The sequence below is a fragment of the Malaclemys terrapin genome, chromosome 7 (genome assembly GCF_027887155.1).
Source record: "Malaclemys terrapin pileata isolate rMalTer1 chromosome 7, rMalTer1.hap1, whole genome shotgun sequence".
Taxonomy (NCBI): domain Eukaryota; kingdom Metazoa; phylum Chordata; order Testudines; family Emydidae; genus Malaclemys; species Malaclemys terrapin.
This window is the reverse complement of record NC_071511.1, coordinates 95,704,656-95,729,794: the sequence shown is the minus strand read 5'-3', so window position 1 is coordinate 95,729,794 and position 25,139 is coordinate 95,704,656. Positions and strand designations below refer to the sequence as shown.

Below are 25,139 nucleotides of genomic sequence, written 5' to 3'. Positions count from 1 at the left end.
TTCACACCACAATAAAGTAGCTTTCATGGGCAGCAACTTCCCCCAGCGGCCATTTAGCATTGCAACCCCTTTTCTCTCTTTGTTTTTGTACAGTTGCTGTTCACATGGGATCTGTTATTCATTTGTGTTACAGGTTCTCTTGCAAGGCTGTAGGAGTGTGGAATTAGACTGCTGGGATGGTGATGATGGGATGCCTATCATTTATCATGGACATACTCTCACTACTAAGATCCCTTTTAAGGTATATTGACAATTTCTTGCAGAAAATATAAATTAATCAAGAAAGAAGTTTAATAACTTGTTCACTTGTATGAAGATACCAGTTTATGAAGCAACAGTTATCCTTCTAGAAGAAAACAAGTCACCAAGGGTTTGTGTACACTGCAATTAGACACCCATGGCTGGCTTGTGCCAGCTGATGTGGGCTTGTGGGGCTCATGCTAAAGGGGCTGTTTAACTGCGGTGTAGACATTCAGGTTTGGGTTACAGCCTGAGCTCTGGGACCCTCCCACTCGCAGGGTCCTAGGGCTTAGGCCTCAGCGTGTGGATATGTCTACATTGCACATGGGAGCGTTCTTCCCAACTCGGGTAGACAGGCACATGCTAGCAATGTTCAAGCTAGCACACTACAAATAGAAGAGTAGCTAGGGGTAGCACAGGCAGCAGCTTGAGCTAGCCACCTGAGTACAAACATGCCTGGACCCTCAGGTACGTACTCGGATGACTAGGCCAAGCTGCAGCCCATGCAACCTTAGCTACACTGCTATTTTTACTGTGTGTTAGCTCAAGCAGAACTAGCGTGTGTCTGTCTGCCCGTGCTGGAAAGCACAGTCTCAGATGCAGTGCAGACAACCCTAAATGGAATAGCAACAGACAATATAAAGTCATATTTTGAATCATGGAATCAAAACTCGGAAATAATCAACTATAAATATTTTATGCTTTTCAAATTAGAGAATTCTAATTCTTGTAACAGTTACATTTTCGTTCTTATAGGATGTAGTTGAAGCTATTGATCGCAGTGCCTTTATCACCTCTGATATGCCAATCATCATATCTATAGAGAACCACTGTTCATTGCCTCAGCAACGCAAGATGGCTGAAATTTTTAAGGTTAGTCATAGTATATTATATTATTCTAAGTGCATGGCTGGGGATTTTGTTTTTCATGATAATGAAAATCTCACATATTCTCAATATTTCAGAATGTATTTGGAGATAAGCTGGTAACTAAGTTTTTATTTGAGAGTGACTTCTCTGATGATCCAATGCTCCCTTCACCGGACCAACTGAGAAGAAAAGTGCTGCTGAAAAACAAAAAACTCAAAGCCCATCAAACTCCAGTGGATATTTTAAAACAAAAGGTAAATTATTTCCCTAACAAACATTCTGAGATTTAAGTTGTGGTTTGGAAACAAACAATAGTAGTTAAAGTTTTGCCAATGTAACATGGACAACAGAACCAGTCTAATGCACACTGGGAAACCCATTGTGGATTATATATCAATGTAATATAAATATATATAATTACAAAAATACTTGGTTTATTTTCATGTTTTTTAGTTTTAATTATGATACGTAGTAAGCATAATGTAGTATATTTGGTAAAAGTAGTGTAGTCTTACCAAACACTTAGCTAATAAATGGTTGCTCAGAAATGGGGAGAGACCACCTCAAGGTTTTTGTGTGTGTGCATTTTGTTTTGTAATATTTTGTTGTCTTTTTGGATTTAGCAAAGTTCTGCTGTATTTTTACCATATTCAAGCCAAGTGCTTTAAACAAATATTTTTTTTCTCTTGTTACCAATTGATTTTATTTCATGGCAGAATTTTACCATTTTTATTATACTGTATTTCCATATGATAGGTAGAAAATTTTCCTGAAATATGTAGTCGTTCTTAATACTTATATATATATATATCCTTTGGTGACATCTCCTCCATCTTTTAATTTTTGCAATGACTCTAATGCTCTTACAGAAGTTGGAGTTTTCTCTTTACAAGGAAATCGAGTGCCATGTGGGCAACAACAATGCAAGCTTCCTTTACATTACAATCCCTTTTATTTTAATCTATACAGCTCAGCCCGTCTTCATTTTTCCCACAGGGACTGAACAATAACTGTGTTCCAGTTACCAACGGCTTGGAATTAATGGCAAACATCCCATGTAGTGAAATGGATTATTTAGTAGGAACTGGACTTTTTCAAAAGTGTGATCTTATCTATAGATCCACAATGACTCCCTTTTCACTTTGGGTAAATGTAAGCCCAGTAAATAATCCAAAAAGCTGGACAATTATATCTGATTCACAGTCAGATCTTCCTTGAAATTCTAGTTTATTAACAACTCCTGTAATGCAGGTATCAATGTTACATGGATTTTCAGAGATTACAGTAGGAGATTTAAACCCATTCATGGAATCATAGTTAACAGTAAATAAACTATTTTGGGAGATGGGAGGAATTTTGGGGTTTCTGTACACAGGAAAGTTTCACCAGTCAACCACTATAGTTAAACCATTAACTCCCTGTATGTTTTTGGATTTTTTTGTTTTGTCTAAACAGATTCCAAAGTGCCATAAACTAAACCATAAACTCTTATATTGGACTAACAATGGGCACTTGGGGATTTATACCTGTGTAACTACAGATGTTTAAATTCACTCTTCACTTTTTACTGGTATAACTTTCCCATGTAGACAAGCCTTTAGAATAGCTATTTTTCCTCCTATAAAAACAGGACTCTGAACAGATACATATGAATAAGAATATTATAAATAGAACTTTTTTGCTGTTTCAATATTTGAGAACTTTAAAAATTATTTTAATGCTGTAGGCTCACCAGCTGGCATACATGCAAGCCCAGGCCAGTAATGGTGGCAATGCTGGTAACCCCACCACTAATAATGAAGAGGAGGAGGATGAAGAGGATGAATATGACTATGACTATGAATCTCTCTCTGATGGTAAAGAAATATATATTTCAATGCTATATTTAGAGAATTCTTGGTTTATAAAGTTTCTCCATACTTATGACTGACTTTAACTGTTTAAATTTGCTTCAGTTAGAATAGATCAAACAAGATGTAGTGAGACATTTGCATGAGAAAATTAGGTTGTTCCACATTTTATGTATTTGTTACTATCTAATCTAGTATCCCTTATAATGAGTGATAACATATTCATTCTAAATTACATCAAAATAAGTGTATATAAATGAATTACAAAGAATTGTATTTTACATAAACCCTGTTTTCTTTGTGGGTTTTAACACCTCAGAGATCATGCATTCTTCATATTAATTCCTTTTCCCTAAGGGCTGAAGAGTGGCCTGGCTTGTGCAGTGGTATAAGGAGGTAAGGGGGCATAAGGCATTCCCTTACCGTCTTGCCGTACGCTTCATAGATAGCAGCACAGGAGGGGAAGCAGGCTTTGCAGAGCCACTACAACCCGTGGCCTACACAAACGGGCAGGGAGTGGGCAGGTCCATGGCTCCATCTCCCAAGAGCTTCTGATAGCATAGATGTACCTGGGTGTCTGGTGGCCTGCGTTGCACTGGGTATAGGCCTGGCAAAGTTTGCTCCCTTACTAGAGCAGTGGGGAAATTGTGAAGGAGATTTTGACTCTGTTCTTCCTGGACTGCTCATGGGGCAGGGCCAAATCACAGAGGCACTTGTTTAGGTCAGATCTTATAGTTACAATGTAGCCCTAAGTGTCCATATATGTTTGCAAGCATGCCATTGCTGTCGTTAATAAGTTAAACTAATGATTTTTGTGCTAAGAATTAAATCATGTTGCCAACATTCAAACAATTTTTCAGGGACAGTATTCAGAACAGGTGCAGAACATCCTTCTACTGAGCGCAGCATATACACTTGCAGTCTGGGGCCTGGACATGTTCCTGAAGTCATCAGTGAAGTTACACTAGGAATGAATTGGCCCAAGACATTCAAAAGTGATGTTAGTTTCATAACTGATAACTGTCAGAAAATGTGTCATGTCAAGATGCATCACAACTGGTAGCCAAATTCATACCACCCAGAGACATGGCAAAAGAATAAAATATTTCATTTATTAAAACCTAAGGCCAGATAGTGCCTGACCTTTACACAGGTGACCAAGTTTATGAAAGGCACAAAGCTCAGCACTTCCTGTAGTGCCAGACTTGTGTTTAAGTGGCACAGCGAAACCTTTCACAAATGAAATTTATTTTGTTTCTCTGTTGGTGATGATGAAATTAACAAAATAAAATTTAATAAGGAGACTTAATGACTGCTTTGGATTTTCCTAAGATAAATATGAAAGTGGGTCAGATTTTGGTGCCTGCTCCATCGGCTTTGTGCTGTTCCAGCAGCACAAGATAGCTGGAAAGACTGCTTAATTATCTACCTGAAGATTCTCCCTCTGTAGAAGAATCTTCAGGTGGCATAGATGAAAATATGCTCTTCAAGTGCAGATGTTTCTTACATATTGGCCAGGAAGAAATTGCAAGTTGCCCACTGTAAGTTGTACTTGAAACATATTCCATTAGGAGAAGGCTGGAAAAATCTGAAATCAACAAACAATTGTGCACAGTGCAGTACAAAAAGTAACCTGTGGCATGCTTTACTGCTTTAATAAAATGGTTACAGTGTTTGTTTTAACTATTATAATATTTGGCAGAACTAATCTAAATAATAATCATCTGAAAACTTTAGATTTCAGTTTTATTTTCCTTTAGCAATGCTGTAGTTTTGCATAATGCTCATAGTTTTAAAATTGACACTTAATTTTCATTTTTTCTGGCTGTATTTCTTAATTTCCTTTACTCTTATCCCCTTTCTGACTCTGTTTTCCTGTAGCTGATGTCCTTAATGCTTCTCCTGCTCCTAACAGCCAGGAAGGTAAAAGCCATTTGGTTGAGCATTTTAACTGCATGAATTTCAGCACTGTGTCTCCAACTTGTTAAAAGTATATAGTGTAAATATATGGTACACCTCTACCCAGATATAATGCGACCCGATATAACACAAATTCGGATATAACGCGGTAAAGCAGTGCTCCAGGGGTGCCAGACTGCGCACTCCGGTGGATCAAAGCAAGTTCTATGTAACGCAGTTTCACCTATAATACGGTAAGGTTTTTTGGCTCCCAAGGACAGCGTTATATCGAGGTAGAGGTGTACCTCCTTTGTATTAATTGAAAATGCATTCAAATGGTGTCATTATGCCTTATTTACTGGTCAGGTATCATTGGAAAGCTGCATATGAAACACTGTTTATTCATAAAGATACTGTGGTCCAAAAATTATATTTAATAAGCTACTGAGACCCTTAGAAGGTTTATTTATTTACACACACACACACACACACACACACACACACACACACACACACACACACAGTATAGAGAGCCAGAGTAAACAAAAAATGTTTCCCGTTGTGGCAGTTCTTCCATTCTTAAAAATCACTCTGATTTGGGGAGCCAATCAGGGTAAGTCTCTAGCACGTACATGAGGCATTCTTTTTAATGGAGGAGAATGCCTCAAGCATATAGGAAGTGTGTGTATGTGAGTGGGGGCAGCATGAATCGAAGTCTGAAATGTGAAGATACCTTTTAAAATTACTGATTACTGACTAAACTGTATTAACTAATAAACTTCTGCAATTCTTGAATATTCAAGAATAACACCTCTTAAATACTTTCGGTGGCAAGCCTTTGTTTCTTGATTTGCCAGAGAGGATGTGGAAATATTTTAACTCATATTTATTAAATGATTTTCTGGTTTTAATATCTACTGAACAAAAAAGACAGTGTAGAAGGTTTCATAGAAGAACCACATGCTAACAAGAATCAATCCTTATTCTTAAAAAAGAATATTACCAATGAAGGAGAAATGCTTTAACCAGTAAATAAGTTATTTTTGCCAGTTGGTTATTCAGACATGTAACTAGGTCCTTTATCCAAAACAACTTGTAGTTGAAATAAAATTTGCAGTTAATTCTTGGCCTGCATATTGTTTATCTAAAATCAATTAATTTCTAGATAACATTCTGGAAGACCGACCTGAGACTAAATCATCCAGTGATAAACTGCAATTTGAATATAATGAAGAAACTGCCAAGAGAATAAAGAAAACTGATTGCATTACTTATAACAATAAAGGAAAGGTAGTACTTTTTTTTTCTCTCCCCCAAACCTTTTGACATGGATCCAGCTTCAAAAGGATTTGATTTGCTCAGGTGACTGAACCAACACATGGCAAACGCACTTTAATGTAGACAAATAACTGGAAGCAGGGAACCATCCTAGGGAAGATAAGGTATATGCAACAAGCATCCAGGTCAATAAAAGGATTCAGAGGTTATTGTGGACACAACATTGAACTCATTAAACCAATATGCAACAGCAATAAAAATAAGCAAAGAAGTTTGTAGGCTGTGAGCCAGTGCCTACTGAAGTCAATGGGAGTCTTTCCACTGGCTTTAATGGACATCAGATCAAGTCCCTAACATTACTAGCAGAGAAAAATAGTATAAAACAAAAGAGTTGACTTTAATGGAAGGTTGTTGTTAAATTCCATCTGGATAATCTACACAGTCTTGGTTGGTTGTACTGTAGGTGGGAATATATTATTTATCAACTCATTAGCATGTGGTGGCAAAGTGACCTAATAAAGAACTCTAAAATATTAAAAAGATTGCTAAAGTTGATAAAAGGTAAGGGTTTCAAAAACATAATCTAAACAGCAGTGGCCGAGTTCTGTTCTCAGTGAGGCTGTCCCCTGTTACATCCCTGCCCACTGCAGGAGACAGCCATGCTGCACCAGAGGAAGAGTGGAGTCACGAAGCATACTGTGACTCAGTCACAGTGGTTCCTTGGTCAGCTCCTGGCCAACACTGCTATTATGAATTGAGAGTAAATTCTTAGTCAGGCTCATATCTAGCAATGAAGTACAGTGTCCATTCACAATTATAGTAATTCACTCTTGTTTCAAATTCTGTTGATGCAGTTTAAGCTTCCCTGCCCTTGCTCTTTATAAAAGACTATCCATCTCACTATCAGAATTATACAAGTCTTGATTTTCTGTGATTATGCTCCATATGTATAGTGCTATAACTGATGTTTATGAAAGTAAGTTGAGTTTTTATATGAAAAGCAATTGTTGTTGATAAATACCATATGGTTTTGCAGAGTACTTAACTGCAGCTTATAAAGCTTATGCTTTATCTTCATGACTTTCGTAATTCCATGGAACACACACTGTTTCTCAGATTTGAAGATTACTTTTTTTCCCAACCCAAGCAATTTACCAGATATTATTGTACTTCACTGTGAACTCATTTTTGACACACACTCCTCATGATATATGCAAAATGCTGGGCTCATCAGAAAATTTTTCCAGGCTTGGGTGCACTGTATACTGACTCCATCTTTACTGTTTCCATTTAGTTCAATGGGAGCTCTGTGCACAGAACAAAGACAAAATATGGCCCACTGTCCACAATGCATTTAAGAAAACCAATACCTTTATCACTATAGTTATTTAAAATGATAGTTTTCGTAGTAGAGTTTAAAAGAAAAATCTCTTTTAGACTTTTTCCTGAAAGGTATATCTTATACTGTTTTAAATCAAGATAATATACATTTATTTAGAACAGATCTGTGCAATCTTTTTTATTAAAGATCCAGGTTTATGAGAGTTTTGTGTTGTTAATCAGTAATAATTAGATCATAATGTATTTTATACATATATTAATACTATGAGATACATAGAGAAATCCACACTTAGTATATTCCTGCAAGGTATTGAATATCATGAATTTCTATGTGCATCTTTCTCTTTCAATCTAAAGTGAAAACAACACCAATTAATAACTTTTTTCAAAAATTGATTTTAAAAAATAAACACTGGGAAACAAACCTGACAAAATTACAAAATTTCAAGTCCATTTAAAAAAAAAGTGCACCAGTATATTGGCTGCATATAAACTGGCTCAACATAAGAAATGTCAATTTCTGCATTAATTTGTCACATTAACAATCCAACTTCTACCATTTTGCTTGCTTATGTGACAATACTCTTTGTAAAACAATGCCTCAGATAGGTGATTAAAACTGACTCCCTTTACCTCAAAGCAACCCCATGGGTGCTTACTAGAAGAAAAATGGTGCTGATGCATGTATATGTGCCTTGTCTTTTTTTACAAGCAAAAATGAATTTTATTCATAAGATTGCATGTATTTTTTCTCACTATTTCAGCTGGTTCATCCCATTTGTAACAGCCCCTTTGACCCATTTTCTTTTTGGGCGATTTTGCTAAAATCTCCAGACATCTATCCTTGCATATTCACTGTCCCTGGCAGCTGTATTCTATCCCGCAGTTTCCCACCCTTCTTGTTTTCCATCAAGAGCATGTGAAAAAATATCTGCACTAGTATTTCAAATAAACAAACAAACAAAACAAAACAAAAATATATGAATTTGAAATAATTTTTCACTCATTTAAAGATGACCTTCTATGGAATTTTCTTCCAGCTGTTGTACTGTCTTTCTCTCTCAGGTTTTTTCCAGTTGTGACAAAGTCTCACAGCTGTTGGTTGATGAGATTCAGATTGTAACAGATAATGTAGGTCTCTCCTTAATGATTATCATACATTCAGCCATTGTTAATGTGAGCTATTCCCATGCACACAGGGAGTCTCATCTACCAGATTATTGCTGGAAGTTCAACTTGAACATCAACCTTCCCCTCCTCTCAACTATGCACATATTATCTGGTACAACTTTTTCAGTTAACTGGCAGAATTGCATTTTGCTTTTAGTAAAATTTACAAAAAGTAAAATGAGAAACTGGTTTTTAAAGTCATTTTGTCTTTATGAACAGAAAGTATCACACACCTCTGCTTTACACTGAGTGAAGCTCCCTATCTATGGATTAACATGTATAAAAAGGGGTTAAAAATAAAGTGTAGGATGGAAAGCCTCCCTTCAGGGTCTTGACTGGTGATTCCTTAATATATAAAGGAATACTGTTATTCTTTGTCGTGTTGAGCAGGGATTGCAAGGCTGCTGCACTCCCAGGACCGGCTCCAGGTTTTCCGCCGCCCCAAGCATCAAAAAAAAAAAAAAAAAGTCACGGCAGCACGATCATGCCGCTCCACTCTTCAGCGGCAATTCAGTGGCAAGTCCTTTGTTCTGAGAAGGAGTGAGGAACCCGCCGCAGAATTGCCGCCAAAGACCCAGACATGCCGCCCCAATAGCAGCCGGAGTGCCGCCCCTTGGTATTGGCCGCCCCAAGCACCTGCTTCTTTAGCTGGTGCCTGGAGCCGACCCTGTGCACTCCACAAGTGTAATCAGAGGCTACGTGGGGGCACAAGTAAGTAAAGTACTAGTGGCCATATTTTCACGAGCTGAACTCCCATTTATTTGGTCACTTAAATAAATTACCAGACCAGGTGTTGCATTCTTTGGGATATCTGGTCTAGGTATGAACCCTCATACTGACCGGTAATAAGTCTCAACCCCTCCATATGCTTGGTTTCCTGCTTTCAAGAGTGCAGGATAAAAAAAATAGTGTAGAGAATGACATGGAGGGTGTGGGTGGAGACTGAGTGTATTTGAGGAGACATGGGCTTAAGACATAGTCGTCAGAATCCTAGAAATGTAGTGCTGGAAGGGATCTTGAGAAATTATCAAATCCAGCCCCCAGTGCTAAGGTAGTTTCTCTAACCTTTTCTTAAAGACCTCCAATGATGGAGACTCTACAACCTCCACTGGAAGCCTATTCCAGAGCTTAACTACCCTTATAGTTAGAAAGTTTTTCCTAATATCTAACCTAAATCTCCCTTGCTACATAGCCTACCTTCATTGGACTTGAAGAACAATTGATCACAGTGCTCTTTATAACAGCCCTTAACATATTTGAAGACTGTTATCAGGTCCCCCTGGAGTTTTCTTTTCTCAAGAGTATATATGCCCATTTTTTTAACCTTTCCTCATAGGTCAGGTTTTCTAAACCCTTTGTCATTTTTGTTGCTCTTCTCTGAACTCTCTCCAATTTGTCCACATCTTTCCTGAAGTCTGGCACCCAGAATTGAACACAATATTCCAGCTTAGGCTTCACTAGTGCCGAGTAGAGTGGGATAATCACCTCCCATGTCTTACATAGGACGCTGCAGTTAATACAACCCAGAATGTTAGCCTTTTTCTCAAGTACATCACAGTGACTCCTATTCGGTTTTTGATCCAGTATAACCACCACGTCCTTTTCAGCAGCACCAGAAGCTAGCCATTTATCCCCCATTTTGTAGTTGTGTATTTGTTATTTCCTTCCTAAGTGTAGTACTTTGCACTTGTCTTCACTGAATATCATCTTGTTGAATGCAAGTGAGTTGCTGAGATCTCACTCCTGCTATTAGTCGGAAGTAACTTAGGGCTGGATTTTTAAAGTTATCTAGGTGTATTTTGAGTACTACTGCAATACAAATGATACTAATATATGGTAATGAATGGGAAAAATAGATGCATGCATAAATCCATTTTGTGAGGATACAGAATCATGTGTGCTGAATGTGATAAAGCCATATCGAGGGTATATATGAGGTATGCTAGAATACCTTCATTTTCAAACCCTTTGTATATACATCACTTGAATTGTCACTTAGGTTTATGACATGGAACTGGGTGAAGAATTTTATCTTCCACAAAATAAGAAGGAAAGTAGACAGATAGCACCAGAGCTCTCAGATCTTGTCATCTATTGCCAAGCTGTGAAATTCCCTGGTAAGTATGCTTATTGCTTTACATTTTCTAAATATTTGGAACATAACAGTGATCTAATTGTAACTGCAGAATTCAAACTGTAATATGTGGGGAACATGCCTTTTTGTGGTTATGGATTCTGTATGTTGGCTGATGATTCTATGTGCTGCGTTTGTCATGGAGGAAAAAAGCACTCCAATCTTTAAACTGTAGTAAAGTGGCTAATTCCTATCTGAATGATAACTAAGAACAAGCTATTTCATAAGGATTTTCATTGGAATTTTACCTAAGGAGCTGCTGTGCCAGGTCTGAAGAAGAATTTCCAGCCTCTGGGAGGCAGAGTAGGTCAGGACTCTTTAAGAATAAGTTCCAACTTAGCTTGTCTCACCACTGCCAGAAGCCTTCCCTCTCACCTGCACCCCTGACATTATTATTTACATCCCCGGTGACCCAGTAATTGAGCTAGACATCAGCTGAGGAATGGAGAGAGAGAGAGAGAGGTCATATTGGGGATGAGGCTAAAAGGGAAACTGGCATCGAGCCAGGTGTAGAGAACATCTGGAGAGCAGGCCAGCAGCCCAGGTAAGGTGGATGGGTGGCAGGAAGAAAATGGCCCATTATAGGCATGTAGCAACGATCCGCAGGAGGATAGAGATGTAGGAAGGGCTTCATTCTGTAGTGGTGGAGAGATAAGGATTGGAAAACAGTAGGAGGTGGAGGAACTGAAATTGAGATTACTTGTTTTTATTTGCTCAGAACAGAACACTGAGGATGAGCATATTTTGGCTAATATACTGTACATTCTGTATACTAACTCATGGTTTAAATTGCTAATTTACTTTTCATTATTGATAGTTTGTTGAAATGAGAATTCACTTCTTTAGTAGAACAGTTCTCTACAGAAATATTGGCAACTATTGCACATTAGGATTTAATACAAAAAGAAATATAATCTGAAATTAATTTACACAAAGTCAAGGGAAACAAATTGAAAAATCAGAGAAAAACATTTCTCTAATCTCTTAGTTTTATGAATGTTAGGTGTAACTTGTAACAACGGCAAGTTAAAAAATAAGATTGGTGATTTTTAATTTAGCTGTCCCCTTAATATAATCTGCAGTGAAGTAATTCCAGTTGTCTTTCAAGTCAAACATTATTCTCTTCTGAGCAAAGAGTAGTATTTTCCATCTTTCATACAGTTTCAATTACTCAAAACATTTTAATACACAAATTTCTGACTTTCTAAAATGTTCCTAAAATTCAATTAGAAAATAAATACTCGCTTGCCATAATTAAATTTCTCCTTTGTTTTAATTCAAAACATAATTAGAACAAATAAGAAAATCAGTTTCTTTCACAGGGAGGACACTTTTATAGGCATAGCTAGACCCCATAAAGACTATTTTCCCAAGTTAACGTTTATATGCCCCCTCCTTTGGGAAAAATCCTGCCCTTCTCTTAGTGGGCATAGAGTCCCTGACCATTGTGCAACTGATGTGATTCCACTGTGCAGCAAGGGGGCAGAAAGCTGGAAACACTTCACAGGTCTTAGGGGATGTTGGGGTTGGAGCAGGGGACAAGGCTGGTGGATCCATAATTATGTGGATCTACTGACTAGTTTCTTCCGGAGAGGGGAATGGACGCAAAAGTTGGGAAGGGGTGGGGGTAATGTAGTCCTGAAGTAGCAGGAGTGGCTGCAAGGTGGCTCTGCTGTTGCTATATAGTCTAAAGAGAAGATTTCTTTCCTCTGGCCCCTTTTACTTGTTTTGTGTTTTGCACTTATGATTTGGCTCTTTCTGAGGAAGCCAATCTTAGATCATAAGGCCAGAAGGTTCCACTGTGATCATCTCTCATCTGACCTCCTGTATAACACAGGCCAGATGATTTCCTTGAATTATTTCTTGTTTAAACTAGAGTTTATCTTTTAGAAAAAAGTCCAATTTTGATTATAACATTTTCAGCGAAGGAGAATCCACAACAACCCTTAGGAAATTGTTCCAACCCCGTAGGTAATTTTGGTTAATTACACTCTCTGTTAAAAAATTGCAACTTATTTCTAGTCCGAATTTGTCCAGCATCAACTTCCAGCCATGTTGTTTCTTTGTCTGATAGGCTGAAGAGCCCTTTATTATCAAGTTTCTGTTCTGTAGGTATTTCTAAATTGTGATCAAGTCATCCCTTAACCTTCTGTTCATTAAACTACATAGATTGAGCTCCTTGAGTCTTTCACTATAAGGCATGTTTTAATTCTTTAATCATTTTTGTAGCTCTTCCCTGACTCATCTCCAATTTATCAACTTCCTTCTTGAATTGTGGACACCAGACCTGGTGACCATATGACCAAGTGAAAGCTAGGGAAATTACTCCAAATGTGAATGTGAAGACCTAGGCTAACACTTGAACACTGCCTGATGCAGTGCCCCAGTCAACAACCTGTACTCCCAAGGAACAGATAGTAACTATAGTTTTGGAGCAATCAGCTCTGATGACCAGAACTGGACACAGTATTCCAGTATTGGTTGCATCAAAGCCAAATAGAGCAGTAATATAACCTCCCTACTTTTACTTGATAGTCCACTGTTTACACATCCTAAAACAAACATGTTTTCTTCCTTCTCATTGATAAAAATGTTAAACAGGATAGGGCCAAGAATTGATTCCTGTGGGACCCCATGTTAACCATGTAACAAGTCACCCCAGTTTTACAGATACTTTGTGCTGCTAGAGCAGTGCAAATGAGCTATATCAAGATCCAGGATCTGGCCAAATACATTTTGAAAGGCCAGAAGTCTGCTATGAGTTATCAGTTGCTCCATCTTCTTCCTAAATAATCTGAAGTTTTATTTTGCAACTGATTCTTATTCTAATATAGGTAGCTATGTTTAACACAGATAATTCTCCCAGTGATACTAGCCAATACACAGGATATTAGAGTTGAAGTACTTGTTGTTATAGCACTTTCCTATTACAAAAATATTATCTTTATTTCCTTCATTGAGTCCCTTTGTTAATAGTGGGTAGAACTGGCCAAAACTAGAGATTTCCAGTTTGTGGGAAATTTTTGATATTTTGAAATCTGCTGCAAACTGGACATCTTTAAAAAAAAAATAATAATAATTTTAAAACACCAAAACATGGTGTTTCCTAAACAAGGAATGATCCCTGGGACTGCTGCAGCTGCTGAGTGAAACTGACATTCTTGTCAGTTTCATTGCTGCCAGTGAACAGCCCTTGGAGTCCCATGGTCTGTGGTTCCTGGGCAGCCCCAACCTGAACTGTCCCAGGCCAGGGGACCCAGGACTTCTAGCCTTTGGGGCCAGGTGGCTCCCCATGCAGCCCAATTCCGAAGCAGGCAGCACAGGGAGCCAGCTAGCCTGGAAATCTGAAAACACTGGGCACTTCCAGGATTTCCTGGGTCAAGCTGAGGTTCTCATGTTTCCCAGTCTCCCTGCTGGGGAGCTGGGAGCCAAACAGTGGAACTCAGGCTCCCAGCTCTGTCAGGAAGCCTGGAAGCCCTGGTCTGGAGGGGCTGCCCGAGAGCTGTGGACCTTGGAAGCCATGAGTGGCTCCACTGAAATCATGTGCTTAACTTCATTCCGTATGTGCAAAAGTGTTTGAAGGATTGAGACCTCACTGCTAATCTGCAATAGGTTGAGTTCAGTGGGGCAGAATCCAACTTCTACTAAGCTTCAAATTAGTAGTTAAAATGTTAATTTGCAATGTAAATTCAGTATTTTCTTCTATTGTAACTTAAGTTTTCAATTTACATTTTTTTGCACAATATTTTTTCAATTTTTAATGAAAAATTAAGAAAAATGTAAGTTACAAATATGTCGTGGCGTTCCAATAGCATTCTTCACATAGCTTTCGTGTGTTGAGCGGATGTCAAAAGAACTCCTTGATGTATTTTTACTTTGTATTTCAGTTAGATCTGATCAAAATCCACTGAAATCAATGGAAAGGAATTTAAATCAGTGGAAATGGAATCCACTGATTTCAGTGAACTTTAGATCATGTCCTCAATGATTGTTTTGTTTTGAATATATGTATATGGAATAATAATATTTATTATAGTGCTTTTCATCTGAGTATCTCAAAACAGTCAATCATTAAGTGATTAAAAGATTTTCCACTTACAAATATTTTCCATGGTTGAAATATGAATTATAAATACTAGTTTTAATATAATATAAGATGGACTGGAAAAGACTTATGGATCAACTAGTATATTACCCTACGATTCTTTGGGATTGTCCTTATAGCAAATGTAGTCATTTTTGCCAGGTTCATTTGAACACATAGTGTCATTGCCTACAGTGTGTCAGTACCATGATATGCTATACTTGTATGTTTTGATTTACCTGAAAAACTAGTTGGATATGTGATGGGTAGCATTAGTTTTTAGCTCTGAGTTTATTGTGACTGTTCGGTGTAGAATTTGTTTTGAGAGTCATTGGGACTATTCTGTAACTTAAATCACTTCCTGCCCTCCAGCCAAAAATAAATCTCAGGCAACAGTTATGTCACAAAGATTTTTTTTCCTGTGTTGATGATTGTAAATATAGTTAGACTCAGTTACTGGGAATAATATGCTAGTTGTCCTGTGTGCTACTTTAGTATTAGTGCCTCAAAGAATAACGTGGAAAATGATGGAAAATGTCATGCCCTTTTGGTCATGTTTTTTGGCTTATTTATTTTACTTTTATGGGAACAGGCCTGTCAACGCTAAACCCATCTGGCTCTAGCAGAGGAAAGGAAAGAAAAAGCAGGAAGTCCATTTTTGGCAACAATCCGGGCAGACTAAGCCCTGGGGAGCCAGCAACACTTGCCAAAGCATCTGGAAAAGGTAAAGTCAGGATCTTCTTTCACCAATCACGTGGAATGACTCTGTAGTCCAACACATACACAAGTTCAAGTTGTTAAAGATCAAACAATTTACTGTGTGCATGCTGCTCTTGAATTTTGGAATCACTTTTCATTAACAGTGCAGCTATTACAATAACTTCTTTATAAAGAATCAACTGTAAAGTATGGAATGTTAGTATAGGATTAATATGCTGGAGGCATAAAGTCAGTCAGTTAAAAATTACTGATGAGAATGATTGATTCACAACTAAAATATTTGCATCTTATAGCTTGAACATGAATCTTAGGATTAAGTTTATATCTTAAAAGATATGGGAGGAGATTTTCACAGGTGAAAATGACAGTTAAACAGCTAACTGCCATTTTATGTCTTGACAAGCTTCACCATAGTCTTTGGGCAAAATCCTGCACTTAGTCTTTGTGCAAACTTCAGTGGGGCTGCAAGGGATATAAATCAGCAGAGAATTTGGCTGTCTATCTTTTACTGCAGGCTGTATAGTTAAGTTTGAAAGTTACATAGTAGTCTTAAAGAAATTTTATATGCTTTCCATTTAAACAATCTCTGTATTCCAAGCAGCGTACTAGCAATATTATAAAGGTTTCCAGCAATGAATTAAGAGTCAGGACTCATTTCAAATTGATAAGATATGCTCACATATTAAATATATACTCATTTAATTCAAGGGAATGATATTCAAATATTTATTTATAGAAATATCTATTAATACATGTCTAGTTATAGTATCAATTAGTATTTAACCATTATGTAGTCAGTCTCTCACTAATTGCTCTTACTGCATATGAAGAAAGAAACGTGATACCTATATGAACAGTGTGGTTTCTAGAGATCATTTGTTTTTACCCAATCCAAAATACATAAATATACTTCACTGGAAAAAACTGATGCTTGAGGTCTGAGGATCTGCAGCTATAATTTGAGATTAATGTTTATTTTACAGGTCCTTTTGAGGGTGCCCGGCAAACCTGGGAAGAATTTTGTTCTCCTCCTTTCAACCCTACAACTTCTCTCAGTGCTATCATAAGGACACCTAAATGTTATCATATCTCTTCACTGAATGAGAATGCTGCCAAACGTCTGTGCAGACGGTATTCTCAGAAACTGATTGAGCATACCACCTGTCAGCTATTGAGAACATATCCTGCTGCCACACGCATTGACTCTTCAAACCCCCATCCCCTTATATTCTGGCTCCATGGAATACAGCTTGTGGCAGTTAACTATCAAACTGATGGTATGGGTAGAATAATTCCTCTAGTAATATATATTTATGTACATTTAAAATATTATAAAAGAAGTGATTCATTAATTATGAAACTGTATTTACCATAATATTTCTTTACCTTACCATCATCTGTATTTGTGGATTTATTAAACAGATGTTGGGTTATTTGGCAAAGATACTGTACTTGAAAAAGATTTCAACCAACTACAAAAAGAAAAAGATATACAGTAAACTACATTGTGGCAGATGTGAAGTTTTAAGTGAATATATACCTGGGTGGTAACTCATAAAGAATAGGGACCAGATTGTTTCCATTAGTACAGCCTGCATAAGAAGTGTTGCATAAGGGCACCACTCCAGAAATAGCCTTGGGAGAAATTGTGACTCTAACAGGCACAATTCATCCAGTGCTCCCCTCTCGTTCCCAGGGAGGTAATTTATGTCAGGTCTTGAAAGGGTGCATCTTCCTTCCCAACACATGCCCAACCAACCAACCTTCCTCACCCACTTGCTTGCTGCAGAGAACATCACACCTTGCACTGTACCCAGAAGGGAGACAAATGATTTGGGTAAAATTCCATGTGGCCATTTGAGATGTGTCGGAGGGCTTTTCCTGGCTTTATTCCCTTGTGCAACTATATTAAGGCTAAAAGCAATCTAGCCCTACGTGAATTAGTGCTTCCAGAATACTGGAATTCTGTGCCTAATTTGGTAGGTCTTTTGCATCACTGATGACATGGAAGTGCCTAGAGCACTTCACCCACATATACCATAATTGGCTGGAATCCAGCACTTTTACACTGCCAGACCCATAATATCATTTATGATAACTTTTTAAGAATACAAAGGCACTGAATTCCCTTATCCTAGAAGTGACTCTGCTGGAACAAAGTCTGGGTACTGATGCAGTGTTGGTTACGATCTTTGGGCTATATTCTATCCCTATTTATGCTCCCTTACCTTTTGGGTTTTCATAAAAAGTTGCTCCATTCAGTTGTCTTCAAATTACACAATCCGTTTTTTTCATCCTAGATTTTGGGGCAAATCTCAGGAAACTTGCTAGATATTGTTCGTGGGTGTGGCCAAGTCATAAATAGAACAAAAACTAGAAAATGGGTAAAACTAGAAAATCCTTATTTTTTAAAGTATAAACTATTTGGGCAAATAGGCTATGTAAGTTAAAGCTGTCCCCAGAAATTTAATATTAGTTTTATACTGTCAATTCAATTTTAACAGTAATTTTTTAAAAACCCACATTTTGCTGTCTTTCTATTGAATCTTCACTATTTTTCAGTTGTGATTGCTTTACTTTTGCAGATCTCCCTCTGCATCTTAATGCAGCGATGTTTGAGGCGAATGGTGGCTGTGGGTGTGTTTTGAAACCCCCTGTTCTGTGGGACAAGAACTGTCCAATGTACCAGCAATTTTCTCCATTAGACCGAGATCTGTATAATATAGAGCCAGCTATATATTCTTTAACAGTAAGTACATTTGAAGGGTATGCTAAATATTAAAAATATTATTTAATTTTTAAAAGCTAAATATTCAAACTGGATGTCGTGTAACTTCAGTCCTAAAAGGATCCCATCAACTTTACAGTCACACTTTTATATTATGTGATGACTCACCGGTGCAGCACATCCTGCTGGTCGTCCTGGGAATTAGCTCTTCCAGCCCGGAGTGCCCTCTGCAGGCCAGTGTCTCGCCTGCCGCTGGCCCCCGCATCCCTCCCGGTGCCCCTTTACATCAGGGTTTTGCCCACCACAGTACCCCCTCACTCTGGGTCTGCCCTCCCAGGGAAACACCCAACCCCCTAAGCCCACCTTGCCTCAGTGGCTACTGCCAGTCTCCATTTAGCCCCCGCTCACTGGGGCAGACGGCAGTCTGTAAACCACTCATCATCCGCAAGGGGGGTTGGACCAGCTGCCTCTGCCTATTCCTGGGCTGCCCCTCTGCCGCCCTAGTACCCTTTTGTGGGCCCTTAACTCAGCCTGCAGCCTGAGGCTTTGCTAGGCTGGAGCTCCCCAGCTCCCTCTGCCCTTCCCCGGCACAGCTCCACCCTAGGTACCCTCCTTAGTTTCCCAGACAGCCAGGTCCTTCTCTCTCTGACAGCTAGAGAGACTGTCTCAGTCCTTCTGGCCCACCGCCCTCTTAAAAGGGCCAGCAGGGCCCTGATTGCACTGGCTACAGCTGTGGCTGGTTTTCCAATCAGCCTAGCTTTTCTCCAGCCACAGCCCTCTCCAGGGCTGCTTTAACCCTTCAGGGCCAGAGCGGGGTGACCACCTCGCTACATATTATTATATTCTATAATAGTAACATAAGAATGGCCATATTGGGTCAGACCAAAGGTCCATCTAGCCCAGTATCCTGTCTTCTGACAGTGGCCAATGCCAGGTGCCCCAGAGGGAATGAACAGAACAGGTAATCATCAAGTGATCCATCCCCTGTCGCTCATTCCTGGCTTCTGGCAAACAGGACATCATCCTTGCCCACCCTAGCTAATAGCCATTGATGGACCTATCCTCCATGAACTTACCTAGTTCTTTTTTGAACTCTGTTATAGTCTTGGCCTTCACAACATGCTCTGGCAAAGAGTTCCACAGACTTACTGTACGTTCTGTGAAAAAATACTTCCTTTTGTTTGTTTTAAACCTTCAGCCTAATAATTTCATTTGGTGACCCCAGTTCTTGTGTTATGAGAAGGAGTAAATAACACTTCCTTATTTACTTTCTTCACACCAGTCATGATTTTATAGATGTCAATCATATCCCCCCTTAGTCGTCTCTTTTCCAAGGTGAAAAGTCCAGTTTTCTTATCTGTCCACATACAGCAGCCGTTCCATACCCCTAATCATTTTTGTTGCCCTTTTCTGAACCTTTTCCAATTCCAATATATCTTTTTTGAGATGGGGCGACCACATCTGCACGTATGGATTATATAGAGGCAATATGATATTTTCTATCTTATTATCAATCCCTTTCTTAATGATTCCCAACATTCTGTTTTCTTTTTTGACTGCCGCTGCACATTGAGTGGATGTTTTCAGAGAACTCTCCACAATGACGCCAAGATCTCTTTCTTGAGTGGTAACAGCTAATTTAGACCCCATCATTTTATATGTATAGTTGGGATTATGTTTTCCAATGTGCATTTCTTTGCATTTATCAACCTTGAATTTCATCTGCCATTTTGTTTCCCAGTCACCCAGTTTTGTGAGATGCTTTTGTAGGTCTTCGCAGTCTGCCTGGGACTTAACTATCCTGAGTAGTTTTGTATCATCTGCAAATTTTGCCACCTCACTGTTTACCCCTTTTTCCAGATCATTTATGAATACGTTGAATAGGACTGGTCCCAGTACAGACCCTTAGGGGACACCACTATTTACCTCTCCCCATTCTGAAAACTGATCATTTATTCCTTCTCTTTGTTTCCTATCCTTTAACTAGTTACCGATCCATGAGAGGACCTTCCCCCTTATCCCATGACAGCTTATCTGGGGACCTTGTCAAAGGCTTTCTGAAAATCTAAGTACACTATATCCACTGGATTCCCCCTGGTCCACATGCTTGTTGACCCCCTCAAAGAATTCTAGTAGATTGCTGAGGCATGATTTCCCTTTACAAAAAACATGTTGACCCTTCCCCAACAAATTATGTTCATCTATGTGTCTGATAAGTTTGTTCTTTACTATAGTTTCAAAGAGTTTGCCCGGTACTGAAGTCAGGCTTACCAGCCTGTAATTGCTGGGATCACCTCTGGAGCCCTTTTTAAAAATTGTCATCACATTAGCTAGCCTCCAGTCATTTGGTACAGAATAATGACTTGTAATAACTAAGATCAGTATAATTAAAAGAAGTTACTCGGGGAGGGGGGAAATTCTCTAGTTTGTTTGTGCATTGACAGCACTGTGTTTATAGAGGCTTTCATTGTTTCCCCTTGTTGACGTGAGTGCTTACCCCTAGGGTGCCTCTCCATACCGAGACATGGCGATGCATGGGACTGCACCTTTCACACCCCTCTGGTGGCCACCTTCTCGGCTCTGATGACCAGTGTAATCTCTGGACTCTCTCACTGGGTCTTCTGTGGCTCAGCCCTTCACCCAAGTCACACAACAGTTCAGCTCCCCTTCTGGGATTCAGTCCTGTTCCAGCCTTCAGCTGAAAAGCAGTTTTTTCACACCACCTGGGCTTAACTCTAAACAAAAAGGTCCTTCGCCCTCCTGTGCTCCTCCCTCCATCAGGATAGTGTTGGGAGTCCAAATACGACTTAAAGTAGCCTTCTGCCCTTCTGCTTGTATCTCATTTCCTGGTATTCACAGACCCTAGATGGGGGTTCCTCTCCACTCTAGGGCCCCACCGTAGGAAGTAGCCCTGCTCCTGTAGCTATGCTTTCCGGTCAGAGACAATCCCAAATACTGGACCTTCTTTGAGGCCCTTCAGAGGGACAGGGAACTCTCCCTAGCTTCTCTCTCCTGGGTCCCTCTCCATCAACTGAACTCCCTCAGCTCCTTATACAGCCTAGCTCTGCCTCCCAGGGGTCTCTGGTAATCGTGCTTCTTGCAGCTTCCCAGTCCCAGCCAGCTCCATTTTCAACCAGTCCTTACTCAACCTGCTCTGTTACTCTTTGGGAACAGCAACCCCAGGACAATTATGGAATCATAGAAATGTAGGGCTGAAAAGGGCATCGAAGTCAACAAGTCCAGTCCCTAGTGCTGAGGCAGGACCAAGTAAACCTGGATCATCCCTGAAAGGTGTTTGTCCAACCTGTTCTTAAAAACCTCCAATGATGAGGATTCCATAGCCTCCCTTGGAAGCTTATTTCAGAACTTAACTACTCTTAAAGTTAGTAAGTTTTTCCTAATATCTAACCTAAATCTCCCTTGTTGCCGATGAAGCCTGTTGTTTCTTGTCCTACCTCCAGTGGACATGGAGAACAATTGATCACAGTCCTCTTTATAACAGCCCTTAACACATTTGAAGACTGATCAGGTCACCCCCTCAGTCTTCTTTCTCCAAGATTAAACATGCCCAGGTTTTTAACTTTCTGCATAGGTCAAGTTTTCTAAATCTTTTATCATTTTTGTTGCTCTTCTCTGGACTATTTCCAATTTTTCCACATCTTTCTTCAAGTGTGACACCCATACCTGGATACAGTACTACAGCTGAGGCCTCACCAGTGCCCAGGAGAGTGGATAATCACCTCCTATGTCTTATACTCCTGTTAACACACCCCACATTAGTGACTGCTATTCAGTTTGAGATCCACTAAAACACCCAGATCCTTCTCAGCAGTGCTACCTCCTAGCCAGTTATTCCCCATGTTGGTGCTGTGCCTTTGATTTTTCCTTCCTAAGTGAGATACTTTGTACTTGTCTTTACTGAATGTCATCTTGTTGAATTCAGACCAGCTCTCCAATTTGTCACTGTCTTTTTGAATTATAATCGTGGCCTCCAAAGTGCTTCCAACCCCTGCCTGTTTGGTGTCATCTGCAAATTTTATACGCATCCTCTTCACTCCATTAACTAAGTCATTAATGAAAATATTGAATAGTACCAGACCCAGGACTGACCCCTGGAGGACCCCACTAGATACACCCTCTCCGTTTGACAGTGAACCATTGATAACTACTCTGAATACACTCTTTCAACCAGCTGTGCGCCCATCTTATAATCATTTCATCTAGACCACATTTCCCTAGTTTGCTTATGAGACTGTCATGTGGGACTTTGTCAAAAGCCTTACTACAATCAAGATATATCCACTAGGCCAATATTCCTGTCAAAGAAGGAAATTAGGTTGTTTTGGCATGCTTTCTTCTTGACAAATCCATGCTGGTTATTCCATATAACCCTATTATCCTCTAGATAATGCTTACAAATTGATTGTTTAATAATTTGTTACAGTATCAATACAGTATGTATTGAAGTTAGGCTGACTGCACCATAAGTCCCTGGGTCCTCTTTCTTCCCCTTTTCAAAGATAAATACTGTGTTTGCCCTTTTCCAGTCCTCTGGGATCTCACTCATCTTCCATGAGTTTCTCAAAGATAATCACTAACGGTTCCAGGATTGCTGCAGCTACTTCCTCAAGTACCCTAGGATGAATTTCTTCAGGCCTTGCCACCTTGAATACATCTAACTTATCTAAATATTCTTTAACGTGTTCTTTCCCTATTTTGGCTTGCGTTTCTTCCCCCTTGTTGTTAATATTAATTGTGTTTAGTATCTGATCACCACCGTTTTAGTGAAGACTGAACAAAACAGGCGTTTAACTCTTCAGCCTTCTTGATGTCATCTATTATTAGCTCTCCTTCCTTGCTAAGTAGAGGACATACACTTTCCTTAATCTTTCTCTTGCTTCTAATATATTGAAATAACCAGTATTTATTGCCTTTTATATCCCTTGCTAAATGTATCTTATTTTGTGCCTTAGCCTTTCTGATTTTATCCCTGCATGCTTGTGCTATTCTTTTGTACTCATCCTTAGCAATTTATACATTTTTCCACTTTTTGTAGAATTCATTTTTGATTTTCAGGTCATTGAAGAGCTCCTGAGGGAGCCATATTGTCCTCTTACTATTCTTCCTATCCTTTCTTTCACATACGGGTAGTTTGCAGTTGTGCTTTTAATACTGTCTCCTTGAGAAATTGCCAGCTCTTCTGAACTCCTATATCCCTTAGATCAGTGGTTCTCAACTAGGGGTCCGAGGCCCCCTAGAGGGCCACAAGCAAGTTTCAGGGGGTCCTCCAGTGTTAGACTCGCTAGGGCCCAAGGCAGAAAGCCAAAGCCCCACCATGCAGGACTGCAGCCCAGGGCCCTGAGCCCCACCATCTGGGGCTGAAGCCGAAGCCTGAGGAACTTAGCTTCACAGCGCCCCCTGTGGTGTGAAGCCCTGGGCACTTGCCCTGCTTGCTACCCCTTAACACTGGCCCTGGGTTTTATATGCAGAAAAACAGTTGTTGTGGCACAGCTGGACTGTGCAGTTTTTATAGCATGTTGGGGGGGCCTTAGAAAGAAAAATTTTGAGTACTGCTGCCTTAGATGAGTTCCCAGGGGACATGGGACCTACCAGATTTCTGAGTTTTAGTCTGCTTTTTTGAAGTCTATTGTCCTTGTTCTGCTGCTTTCACTACTTCCTTTCATTAGAATCACAAAATTTATCATTTCATGATCCCTCTCACCCAAGTTGCCTTCAACCTTCAGATTCTCAACCAGTTCCTCCCCTATTGGTCAGAATCAAGTCCAAAATGGCTGTCCTCCTGGTTACTGCCTCCATTTTCTGAAACAAAAAGTTGTCCTAATACAGTCCAAAAACTTAATTGTTATTGGAAATTTTGTGTTTTGACATATTACTTTTCCAACAAATGTCTGGGTAGTTAGCCCCACATTACTACTTGGTCTCGTGTTTTGGATATATCTGTTTATTCCAGAAATGCCTCGTTTACCTCTGTGACGGGGTTCCCTCTCCACTCTTGGCACCTCCTGCTGGTCGCTCTGGGGATTCGCTCCGTCTCATGCTGTGCCCTCCTCAGCAGTCTCTCCACCCGTCATCTTCTCTGTATGCAGTCTCTCTCACTCTCAGTGCTGCAACTTCTGGTCCGTGGCTTGGCCCTCCGACCAGGTCACTGAGTCCCTCCCTTTCCGGGGAAATCACAGTTTTTCTGGACCAGCTGTCCGGCGGACATCTCTGACACCCTGAACTGTAGCTGGTAAGGGAACCCAGGCCTACTCTCTACACTGGGTTCCAACTCAGAGACCCTATAACATGCAGCCTGGGCCTGTACTGCCTTTGACCTTGCTGCTGTTTCCCTGGGCTTTTTCCTACCTAACTGGCTCCCCTTAACCTGGATTTGTCAACTTCTCTACTCCCTCCTCTCAGGGAGTTGGTGCAGCCTGCCTTCCTCCAGCCTCAAATACTCTTGTCCCCCTTTCCAGGGAGTGACTGCCCTTGCCTAGCCGCAGCCCTCCTCTCTAGCCAGCTACCTGCCTTTCTACAGGTCCCGTCCTGTTCCTGCCCAGATGAGCCCATTCCTCCTCCATTAGCTCCCTGCCTTGCAGCCTAATTAGTAGCTTGGGCCCATCTGGCCCCACCCAGCTCTTGCCAGGCCAATGTGGTTGCACGCCCAATCACAACCTCCTGTTCCTGATCTGGTGGTCTACAATGGACACTACCATGACATCTCCCCTATTTTTCCCCTTTTATCTTTACCCATAGATTTTCAAGTGGTTTATCTCTCACCTCCTTCTGGACCTCAGAACAAATGGATATGTTTTTTTTATGTAT

At 39.8% G+C, this 25,139-nt stretch overlaps 1 protein-coding gene across 4 annotated transcripts in view; it reads left to right on the top strand.

Moving 5' to 3' along the window:
* PLCE1 (phospholipase C epsilon 1) overlaps positions 1 to 25,139 on the top strand; it is a 319,039-nt gene that overhangs the window by 270,357 nt on the left and 23,543 nt on the right. For all 4 annotated transcript variants that reach the window (XM_054033535.1, XM_054033536.1, XM_054033534.1 and 1 more), the window contains 9 exons: positions 134 to 241; positions 997 to 1,113; positions 1,206 to 1,364; positions 2,837 to 2,966; positions 6,025 to 6,149; positions 10,648 to 10,765; positions 15,459 to 15,590; positions 16,570 to 16,863; positions 18,172 to 18,335. In XM_054033535.1, the coding sequence (XP_053889510.1) occupies positions 134 to 241; positions 997 to 1,113; positions 1,206 to 1,364; positions 2,837 to 2,966; positions 6,025 to 6,149; positions 10,648 to 10,765; positions 15,459 to 15,590; positions 16,570 to 16,863; positions 18,172 to 18,335 (1,347 nt within the window). The remainder of the gene's footprint in view (positions 1 to 133; positions 242 to 996; positions 1,114 to 1,205; positions 1,365 to 2,836; positions 2,967 to 6,024; positions 6,150 to 10,647; positions 10,766 to 15,458; positions 15,591 to 16,569; positions 16,864 to 18,171; positions 18,336 to 25,139) is intronic.